A 12071-nucleotide genomic window follows, 5' to 3' on the forward strand; every position below is an offset into this window, starting at 1 on the left:
GATCGGAAAGCAAGCAGACACGTATTTTGAATACGATTCAAGTGCTTTAAGGTAATACATCATAAAGTTTGTTCTTGTTTGTGATGCATCAAATGATCTGCCTTTTTTGCTCTCAGGATACCTTGTAGAATTTCTGTTCCTTAGAGAACCTTTATACACAACTAAGGCATATTTATAAAATTATTGCAATCGACCAGTTCCATAAATAACCAATACGTAGGGATATGTAACAGCACTGAGCACCATATATGAAGGATGCAATCTGCTAATAAAGCTCTGTGTATGTTCTGTGAGACACACATGCTTGTCACCCACTCACAGGCTCTGGAGAGAGAACTCATAGACACACATTAGGCACACATGACAGCGTGCAGCCACACCACACAAAATGTAGGCACAAAATGCCGTCCTCTACTTTAACAAGCAGTGAATTACATCAGGATTTCACTTTGGGCATATCCTACCACTGTGCTGACTTCAGAATCCTGGCTTGTACTTCGGACCATAACTGCTGGTCCTCCGCTGGGAATAGAGTCAAAATCACTCTTCTGCAATCAAAACATATAAAGGACAGGAAGAAAAGTCACATTAGTTTTATCCTAAGGAGAGAACATCATTTCCCATTCTTTGGGGTCTTGAATCACACGTTTTGCACTCCCTTGGTTTATTTATCCAGCCAAACAGAAACTACTGCCTGCATGTCAAAAAGATCATGGAGTCATACAATTGAGGAGTTCATAAAGATCAGTCCCCTGAAGGAAGGGAGGAAGAAATTTTACTGAATGAGCCTTTCAAGAATGCTCAAACCCTAGAGTCTTCCCACAATTAAGCAGTGAATAGAAGAATCCCATCTCTTACCACATAAACAAAGCAAGCATAGGAGCCACTGACCTGAGAACCTGAGGCCAAACTGAGGCCACTGTCTGCACTGATTTGAGATTTTTTCTCATCCGTTTCTGCCAAATCAAAGTGTTTCACACCTTCTGGCCCTGAACAAAGGAAAAAGCAAATCATTACTGTACAAAGAAAAAACAGTATTGCAGAGAGTAGATGACAGACTGAAAGCAGGAACAGTACCAAGAAAACAAATTTGCTTTCTCATTCCTGTGATTTTTTTTTTGTTTTAATTTATTCCTTGGTACTGTAAACAACAAGGCCAGCAGGACACATCTGCCATTCTTCAAACATTAATCTGAATTTCAAATACCCCAAAGGGATAATCCAGGAGTGACTATTGCTAAACAGTACCTTTTTTTAGTCATTCAAGAGAGAAAAGAGGACAGACAAAGGTCAAGTAGCTCTCAATTACAACAACACATGCAGAGCAGTTGCCATTTAACTCTAGGAAGCCACTTCCTTTATTCTTAGTAAACTAAAGGATACTTGTTTACTTAAAGCCAGAATCCTTTTTTGAACAGCTAATTTGCTCAAAGTCTTGGACTGAGTTTGTTAGGTTGCCCGCAGCAACTATGTAGGCAAAAATCAGGCAACACATGACAAGAACATGAACAGTGACAACTGGTGTTACACCAGTAAGAATTTCAAGAAGCTTGTAAGATGCTGTACTTCACAGCATTGCCCAAGTGCATGAACAAATGGCTCTCCAGAGCTGGCAATCACATAGGTCAGTAGTGAGACAGGGACTCAGCAAGCCTTAAGTCATGCATTAACCCGCCGATCCGAAAACAAAAAAGGGGAAAAAAAAAAGGATAAAGAACTTTATGTTTGATTTTCCATGCAGTTCTAGAATCATATCATCTATTGTCCTCTGATGGGATGGCAGAAGGAAAAGAGAATGATGGAGAGGTAGAGCCTGAAAAGAAATTTGGATAAGCACTGAACGAGATAAATAACGAGGCAAGAAAAGAATGTGTTATAGACTGTACACAGAACGTCACTACTCTCAGAAAGGGGAAGAGACCGAGTGCAACACTTCTGCCATATCCATATCTGCCAACTATTCAGTAAAGGAAGACATGATCAGCAACTGGAATATTTGTATTATATAACCATGACTATATCCAGCATCTCCTAAGCAAACAATGCCACTATCTCTGATAACCACTGATCACAACAACCTGGGAATTATGAACATGTTTGTATTATATGTAATATCAGAGAGGGTAAGACAGTGAAAAGGAAAGAAAAAGGGAAGGGAGGAGAGAGAGAAGGATAATATACAAAGATTTGTGGGAGTGAGTTTGAGATGGTATGTAAACTCATGAATAGCAAAGCCATAAGCGGCCTGTGCAGACCATACTAGCTTACTACTCAACCATCAATTCTCCACGCGAAGTGTTTCTTTACAGAAAGTGTTTTTCATTTGTTATAGTATCCTGCCTCTAAATCCATATGCCTTAGTTACTGTAAATCAAATCATCAAAGATTCTAACAAAGAGAAAGTACAAACAAAGTTTACAAAAAAAGAAAAATAACTAAAAATATAATTTTGAAGAATTTGGAAACTTAATTTTCCAACAAAATACACATTGCTCACTTCTAGAGGTCTATTTCCACTCATTCAAATAGCTACCATTTCTAGTTCTAAATAACAATACAGCAAAAAAGTTTTAACCTCATTACTACAGCAAGAATACTAAACTTCACCTATGTGATTTAAGCAGTTTAAGAGTTCCCTGTCCCAACACATAATTCCAGTATATTTCTGGCAATTTGACTTTTAAAGCAAAGGAAACTGACTGAAGCAGTTCAGGTATTTTACAGCTGTGGGTAATACTGGTAACTGAGTTTAAGGAGCACGATAATTACAATCACATTGTTGTCACTACCAATTTACAGGCACTTACAAACCTCCCCTTCCCTTCTTCATGGAGTTGTATGTCTAATACACATAAAACATTAAAACCTCAATTTATCCCTCCCAATGTAGGCACCCACGTGAAAGGCCCAGTTTGGGAGAAGAGGTGTGTGCCATGTGCTATGTGTCTCACACACACTCCCACCTCAGCAGAAGACAATTCAGCTCTTCAGTGCAGTCAGCTGTACTGCAAGAGGTGCCCAGTTTGCCCCATTCTCTCTGAACTATCTCCAGATGATCACTTGTAAAGTATTTGACTGAGGAGCCTTAAACTAATGTAGCAAATCCAGGCCTAGTCAGAATGTCAGGACATTTTCACCCACCCATCTTAGCTATTAATTCTCCCCAACTTTCAGTCTGTAAAGGGGCATCAGCTCTGCAAAGAAGAAACTACACTTACAGTTAGAAACACCTACCCCATCATGGTTATTGTAAACTAGCTATTGTCCTTATGTCACATGTCCCTGTTTCCAACAGTGATAACCAAAAGAGTAAAACCTTGTTCTACACCTGCAGATAATATATACTCAATAGTTTATTCAATATCATATTTCAATAGATGTTAAGATTTGTGTAGATTCAGACTACTATTTAGACTCTGCAAACAGCCTCAGAGTATTTCACTCCTCCTTTAACATGAGCTATAAAAACCAAAATCAGGATGATTCTTCATTATGAGGCTGTTCTCTAACAGCCATCACTAAATACAATTCTTCACATACACCTCTCTCCCCCTCAAAAGTTTTTCTTGTTGCAGACTGCCTGTGGTCAGAAACTGTTCATGGTTGATGCCAGGTAGCAAAATTTGCCATCCCATTGCTTGAAAGAACAGAGGAGTCTTCATTCCAGTGACATTCAATCAATCAATCAATATATTCATGTCAAAGACTTGTTAAGCGGAAAAGTGGTCTTTAACTTTTAAGAAAGGAGATGGATTATCTTAAAATCCTTCTGTATATATCTGATACGATAAGGATGCAGAATATCTGCTTCCCCTTCTTTGAAGAAGGCAACATTCAGGGGAGGGAAAAAAAAGAAAAAAAAAGGAAAAAAAAAAGAGACGAGACATTTGAACACAATTTCCATACGGCAAACTGATCTGTTTGGTCTCCTCTATAACTTTCTCAACAGAACTTTGTTCATGTGGGCATAAAAACTGTGTGCCATAGATGCAAGCTCACCCTGCACCTGGGGAGTTGGCAGTTATGGGGAGGCTGGAGGAGTCAGTTTCTATGTTTTTTAATTTCCTTACTCGTTTTTTCCAAAGATTTTTGCTTTTTCACTTCCTGGTGCTTGTTCCACAATTCTACCCAAGATGCATTGAAAGCAGGAGAGAAAGAGAAAGAGTCAGCAGCTGGTCAGACAGGTGAAAATGGGGAAAAAAATTTAAAACAAAAATCCCACCCCTTCAACTCAAAAAAAAAAAAAAAAAAAAAGGCAGAAATTGACAACAACTACTGAGTGAGGGGTTAATTAACACCATTTCACAAGAAATCCACGTTAGGAATTGAGCACTGCATCATCTCTCATTTACCAAATTCAAATGCTAGAGATGACTTCATACAGTGAACCATCTAAGGAAAAACAGCTATATAGGAAAAACACATATAAAGCAATTAATCACTTTTCCTGAGAAAGGCCTTTAGGATTGTCATATAATTATTCCTCCAAAACACAGGCATCACAGAAGCTCTAATTAACAGAAACATTTTAATGTCTCTAGCTTATGTCATTGAAAGGAAAAGGCACAAAAACAGCAGCAGCAATCCCAAGAAAATTAAAACTGTAGGTTAACACAATATTTAACCAGTATTATATCTTAAAATTTTTCATAAAGTTTACAAGCACAACAAATTATTTTTGACCTGACAGCATTCTCAATAAATGCTTAGCTCTGCCTGTCATCCAGTCCTACATGCAAAAAACCTGAACTCCTCTGCATCCACTTGTCCATACCAGGGTATAATGCATGGAAAACAGGGAAGAAGAAAAACGCACACGATGTCAGTCATGCTTAATGCCAGCTTCCAAAATTCAAATTAGGCCACAGCATTCCAATCAAGTCAAGGAATTCCAGAAGAGAATACAATGCAGAGAAAAGGAAAAAAGTCTGAAGTCTGCATGCACTCTTCTCATTTGCAGCTCAGCCCTGAGACAAAATAGTCATGAAGCACTTGCATTTTTCTATCACTCACATTCCTCAACCCCCTGAAATGCAGTCATCTTCTCTGCTTAGAAACATCAGATCATTCCAGGAACTGGCCTGTTGGCCCAAGGAAACATCACAGGCTGACATGCTGAACTGACTGAATGCTGGGCACTGTCCTCTCTCCCTAGTCTGGTTAAAGCTGGGAATGCTACAGAGGAAGATACTCTTAGAAAAGTGGCAAAGACAAAGAGAAGGAAAAAGAAATACAATGTTTTTCTACTGCTCTTCAAGGAAACTTGCTGAGCAAAAGGCCACTTTGAGTGTGTCAGAAACCCATCTCACCCTGCAAATGGCAGAAATTAGGGCAAGATAGTTCTATTTAGCAAAATGTCCACTGAAAAAAAGAAATAATAAAAGGATAGTGTAACAATTGTGGAGGAGAGCTCCAAAGTATTATCATTAAATGTATCAGGAAGGCAAACATAGCAAGGGAGAAAAAGCTACAAAGACAGCTGCTAGCCAACTGATTTTTGTATCGGCTTCATGATTGATGGATGTTCCTTCAACTTTTGGAAGTACACAGATGGATAGGATAAAATTGCTTATGGATCCAAACAGCATCCTATAGGCTTATCTAGCTGAGCACATACTCATACAGATAACAGTCTCTTTAAGACGTACTGAATTTGTTTATTAAAGGCCTTTGAAAACATCTGGCCTCTTAAGTGCTCAGTCTACATGGCTTTACTTGAAAAACCACCAGGCTGGAAGCCACAATACCTGCCATCAAATTACTTTTAGCTGACTTGCCTGTTAACTTAGGGTAGAGTATATCCTAGCGCATGAGAACAGCCTAGATTTTACTCTCAACTACTTTGTCAAAGAAGATAATCTCAAGGAGAAGAAAAGGAAAACCTCAGATAATCTCAAGGGGCATACAATACTATGCCTATGACCTTGTTTGATGAGCCTGAACTAACAGGACAGCAGGTCCAGAAAGAATCTGATGCAGACAAGATAGGTATCACAATCTTTTCTGTTTCAAAAAACTCAGATCTGCCAGCCTTAAACAATTATTTTAAAAGTAGTAATGGGAACTTCAGTAAGTACTGACATTTCCAGTAACAGTTACTGCAAAGCATGCAATAAACCAAACTGACCACTGACGTAAAGGTAGAAACTATTAACTATCGACTTTAAAGCCACCTGTGTCCTAACAAAAAAGCCAACACTACAGGTGATGGGCCAGGGACCCCAGAAGACAAGAACCCCAGAAATAAGTAATTAATTAGTGATCTTTTAGGAAACAAAGTACTAGAAGCACCATCTTCACGATGAATTTCCTAGCTAAGCAATTAGATTATAAAGCACAGCAAAGATCAATCCTCAACTGATAAAAATCCAGCACTCTTCACTTCAGAAATAAGAATTTTGAATACCAACACCCTGCCCTGTTACAAGGGAGCATCCTACATACTTCAGAGGTACACAAGAAACCATAAACTTTCTGAGAAGTGAACAAAAAAAGAGGTTCAGGCAGGAACCCAGCCCCCTGAACTTCGGAAGACCCTGTGAACCTCCTGGCCACTGCTCCTGCAGTACCAGGAAACAGCACACGTTCAGCTACCATACCTCCAGATCTCAGGGATGCAGTTTAATCACCAAACATTATTTTACTCCATCATGCTGATGACTTACTTTTCATTCTAGTATTTCCTCTTATATCTATGTCAAAAGGTGAGCAGCCCAATTTGTATTTTGTCCATACAATACCAACAGATTCATTGAGAGTCTTATTTACATATCTGCAACCTGAGGCTGTAAGCACCTTCCAAACTTCACAGGATCAGGGAACTACTGAGGTTTAAAGGAGCTCTGAAGACCACAGAATCATAGAATCATCATCTAGTCAAACCTCCCTGCTTGAAACAGAGTCAACTAGTGCAGGCTACTGCAGGACCATGTCCCATCAGTCCCATGTCACTAACTCCACAGATGGAGAATGCACAACCTTTCCAGACAACCTGATCCAGTGTTGGATAATCTTCATGAAAACATGAGTTTTTGTCATGTTTAAATGGAATTATTTACAAATACTTTGTTGTTTTAGCAACTCGTAAATGTTTACCAAATGCTTCTTCCCTAAAGAAGTTAGTTTGAATGAGAAAGTTTGCATTTCACTACAGAAGGAATTTCAGCCTAGACATGACTCACTCTGGTCCTGTATATCCAAAGTATTGTCTTATACTGACACTTCCATAACAGAACATAAAGGAAGTATAAAAGCCAAGCAGCTCCAAATTATCTTCCTGCAACACAAGAGAAATTCCCTTTACTTCTAAATCTCAAGAGTCAGATGAATATGGACACTATATTGTTTTTACAGCAATTTCTTAAAGACTGACTTGCATACTGGTTTATGGTTCTTGGTGACAGACAAAACCAGATAGGAAAAAAAGGCTCCAGAAAAAGCATTCAAGTCTTTCCAAGTCTGATCTGTTTTGGTGAAACCATATCCTTCTCATAACTTAGTTCCATAAGAGACAAGTGAAAATCATTAAAGCATCAGAACCGCCAATAAGAAATAACCTGTTGTCTATCCTTGAAGATTGGTTTTTTGGTATTTAAGAGTCGTGTAGACATAGTGCCGAGGGACATGGTTTAGTCAGAGACTTGTCAGTGTGAGGTTAATAATCGGACTTGATGATCTTAAAGGTCTTTTCCATTTGAGACAATTCTGTGATCCTGTTTAAGGCTAATATTCTGGCAACAGTAGTTAACATATTAAGTAGCGCTTCTTTTGAAAAGCAGTTCTTAGGATGCTTTAGAAACATGGACTGTCTGATCTCTATAATTTCCATTTCTATGAGGCTTTAATTTCATCTGAGGGAAAGGAGTAGTCTCAGCAGCCCAATCCAAAGATCTCTCCCCATTCTTTAAAAGAACGCTGGCATAGCGTTTGTTTCATTCTTGGTTGTGTCAGAAGCATACTTCCCTTCTTCTCTTTTCCAGAGAAAAGAAATTAAATACCCAGAGCAAACCGAACCACTGAACTGCAGTGCTGGAAATCTAAATCTCTTTTAGCTCCCTGATAGCTTTTCAAATAGTGTGCAAGACTAGTTAGTAAGCAACTGCCTCCACAGATTATCTCTTGAAACAAGAACACAAATCAAGTCAGAGGGGTTCGGTATCAGTTCAGAAGGACTCGACACCACGCAGCCTGCAGCGATTATGTGGGTGTAAGAATGAAGATCTGCACTCCTGCCACATAACTGCCCAGTACGTACATTCTCTTGTCTTATGCCCCATACTGCAGGTACAGCCTCACACTGGCATGCTGCTTTCAGAAGATTAAACTTTCATACAATGATTCCATTAAAAAGTTATTTCTAACAGGCTGTAAGAAGCAATGGCTATAACTTAACATGCCATATTTTTGGAGTTGACAAAGAATTTCTCTCACATGCTGATGGTATGCTGATGCTCTCGTTTACAATCCACAGCAGGTTAGATTCAGGTAAATATTTTTCTCTTTTTTCTTTTTTTTTACCCCCAAAATAATCTGTAAAGCCCTTTTTAGAAAAAAATACTTCAAAGTCTACCTCTAACTTTCCCCCAGACATAGGGAAAAGCTATACCAGCTAGGAAATTAGACTGGGAAAATTTCCAGTGACCAGCCTAGCAGATGCTGTTTAGAAGAACACACATTCTGTTTGCTGTTGCATAGAAGGAAGATCCATCAGTCCTGCTCACTGCAACTGTGCAACTACAACTAAAACCTTTTTGGCAGTTTTTATCATTCACAATCAGCAGATCCTGGATCCCACTTCTATCAGGATGCAATCTAGATAATGCACAGGTAGTCAGCAATGATTAGAAAACTTTTGTTTCATGTAGTCCCTTCCAGAGTTGCCCTTTCCAAAGTCCTGCTGGCCCTGTCTCCCTTTTGCTATTTCCTGTTGCTTGAAAACATCAGTCAAAGAGCAAAAATTAAAGTTGTCTAAAGTGTAATGAAATTCAGAAACAATTAAGATTAGAAAGCTTCTGGGAGAAAACTGCCTTGGATAGTTTATCCAAGAGCAGAGTGAAAACACATATGATTGTTCCTTGTGATCCAAGGTGTAAATGAAGCATGTTACAGCAGCAATGTAGTGTGTTAAAATGGAGAGAATGCAAATAGAACCTAATGCCAAAACAGAATTCCCTCCTGCACTTCACATGCACCTCAATACACACCAATGGAAGCAATAAAATTTTCTTCCTTTAGACTCCTTGTGTCAAATTCCCTTGGCCCTTTGCCTGCAGGGCTCGGTGCCTTTGGCATCAGCTGAGGTACCGGCAGCTGCATCGCAGGTTTTGGGTCCACTCTTGGGGATGATGCAGGATCCTTGCCAACTGGAGTGACAGATCCATCCGTTGGACTTCGTTTTCTTTTTTCTGGTTCTTTAAAGAAAAAAAAACAACAGAGTGTTGGAAAAAAGAAAAAAAGGGAGGAAAAAACATAAGGAAAAAGGAAATGAGAGCAGGAAAAGGAAGATGAGACAGATGGTCTCACCCAAACCATTAAGCCTGGGACTGAAACAGCTCAGTCCCATACTTGTTCCTACAGGTCACTGTGGCTTGCAGATAATCTGACACACTGGTGGAACCAGCAGAGAATAAAGCCAGAATGCTGTTTTTAGGATACTCAAAACTCTCTCCTTCCTGTATATTTGAAACCTAGGAATCTCCTTTGACACAGTGACTGTAGTATCTCCTCTAGTGAGTCATGTAAAAGTAAACAACTCTGCCTAAACTACCAAGAATATCACATCTAGAATATAAGCAAGCTCCTCTCGCAGTGAAAAGATGACAAATACATTCATCTTTGATGGGTAACACTAAATGAAACTTCAGTTAGGAAAAAAACCCAAAAATACCTATCAGCTATAGTTCTTCAATCATTCTCCAAGGCTGTAATCATATGTCCCCAAAGGCAGTTTGGATTATTTCTCTGTATCAAACCCCACAGCTTGAATTACAGTAAAACTTTCAGAATAGAATCATTAAAATCAGGCTTTCTGCAAAGAACCCCCTGCAATCCTGCACAAATTGTTCCAATAGCTGATGACGCTAATAGTCAAAATTTCATATCCTTATATCTAAATTTGTGGTACCACTAGACCTTGTAATACCTTTGTCCAATAGATTGAAGATTCTGCTACCAGCAACACCTTTCCATTTAGATAACTGAAAACAATCAACACCAAACATTCAACAGACTGAACACACCATCTTTCAGAGCAGAAGGGTTTCCCAATCCCTTGTAAGTCTTTTCAGAAACCTCCTCAATTTTTCACAATGTGATGATGAGAACTGGAAGCACTACCTCAGCAGTGGGTCCTTAGAGATATATCCAGAGACAATACAGTAGCTGCACCCCAAAATCTATATTCCCAGGTTTACACAGTGCCCCCCTCTCCAGTTTTTACAGACACAGTAAATAGTGGGAAGTTCACACACAGCTGCCATTGCTTCCTAGGACACAGTTCCCAATCCTGCTATTATCACCAGCCATCCTTGATCCTAAACACGAGCCCTTAGTTTGGCCATATTAAAATAAATTAATCACAACCACGCTTTATTAAGATTAAGCTTCCTCTAGATAAATAGCCTATATCCATCATGTCCTGTTCAAACAGCATCGTATGCAAATGGAACAAGTTCAGGATTACTAGGTCACTACTATATGTTAAATAACATTAAGATAAGCACTAATCTCTATGAAGCATTTCTCAAAATATCTAGATCAACTCACTGAAAACAGGTAAAACATACTAAACAGCTAAAGTTTTACTATAAATCAAGATGTCATGCAATAATGAGATAAGTCCTTCAAAGATGTATCAAGGCTTCAAAAGTTTGTATCAAATTTTGTCTATCGTGACCACAATTAACTTACTGAGTAAACTCCTGCTTCCCATCAAATTATGGTATCTGGCATTACATTAGCATGACCTCACTCTAAAACCATTGAGTTTTACATCAGCCACTCTAAAATTTTGCTTAAGATCAGTGTCAGACTAAAAGCCTTATAATTACCACGATCAGCTTATTCCCCACATTCAAGACCGTTACACGAGCAGAGCCTCCCTGACCTTCCTCAGCATTCTAACAATGATTGGAAATGAACACATTACCCACAGGACATCTAAGCCAACTCATAAAATCCCTGATGCAAGTCATCCAGAACATCAACTGTAAAGGGTTTAGTAGACATTACTCCTCTGCTACAATGAAATAAAGAGCTTTTCATCATTTGAGGTTACAGCTGAGTCAGATATTAAGTAGAAAGGTAGCTTTTTGTCATCTTTTGCTCCTTCTCATTACGCATGTGTTTTCTTATTTTGCACTAAGAATTGGATTTTAAGGAAAAGCTGAGAAATAAAGAAGTATTTTCAGACTTCACTCTCCAAGAGTGATATAAGAATCATTGTGTAATGCAAGGTGGCTGGTGAGATATGTCTCTTATGGTTCCACATTAGAAACATCTCCCTCTCTATTTAGGTTGTACGAAATAACTCTCCAAGACTGTGGTTGTGACAGTGTCAGCTGAAGGTCCCCACTCTCAGAATTTCCACTTCACCTGTAAAAGTCCCAGGTTTTGTATCTTGCTGCACAGTTTCCATTTTCAATCAAACATCAGTATGGCCATTATTTTGCTTTGGTCTGGTTCCATGTGTGCAAGAGAATGGTTTCAAGCTTTGTAAGGTTTTGGTAACAATGGTACAGTTCTCATCTATTTTGAAAGTGTCCTAAAACCCCTGAAATACCAGAAGCCACAGAACAGCTACCTTCAGAATGAGGATCTTGTTTGGTTCATAAACACTATATTCTCAAAAACACTTTTCTTACCCTTGTTGTAATAGTGAGTATGTGCTATCTCTAGCAGGCCAAAGACACTGGCCATGCCTCCCAGGCCAGCATTTGCATATGACTGCTCCAGGCTCAACACGGTGCACTTCAGCAAGTCCAGCATGCCTTTATAAACCTTGCGGCTGACCTCCTGCAATGAAAATCCTGTTAAGCATCCCTGTTTCAGAAGTGAGAAAGTAATCACAGAAT

General features: G+C 39.0%; 1 protein-coding gene across 1 annotated transcript in view; it reads right to left on the bottom strand.

The window, feature by feature from the left end:
• LOC104530029 (MAP kinase-activating death domain protein-like) overlaps nucleotides 1–12012 on the bottom strand; it is a gene marked incomplete at its 5' end in the record, with an annotated part of 37703 nt that extends 25691 nt beyond the window's left edge. Inside the window, 5 exons of the mRNA XM_010174504.1 lie at nucleotides 465–548; nucleotides 892–989; nucleotides 4071–4124; nucleotides 9204–9410; nucleotides 11862–12012. Of these exons, the coding sequence (XP_010172806.1) occupies nucleotides 465–548; nucleotides 892–989; nucleotides 4071–4124; nucleotides 9204–9410; nucleotides 11862–12012 (594 nt within the window). The remainder of the gene's footprint in view (nucleotides 1–464; nucleotides 549–891; nucleotides 990–4070; nucleotides 4125–9203; nucleotides 9411–11861) is intronic.
• Between the last annotated feature and the right edge of the window lie 59 nt (nucleotides 12013–12071).

Source organism: Antrostomus carolinensis, unplaced genomic scaffold, assembly GCF_000700745.2.
Source record: "Antrostomus carolinensis isolate BGI_N321 unplaced genomic scaffold, ASM70074v2 scaffold18520, whole genome shotgun sequence".
In the NCBI taxonomy this organism is placed as follows: domain Eukaryota; kingdom Metazoa; phylum Chordata; class Aves; order Caprimulgiformes; family Caprimulgidae; genus Antrostomus; species Antrostomus carolinensis.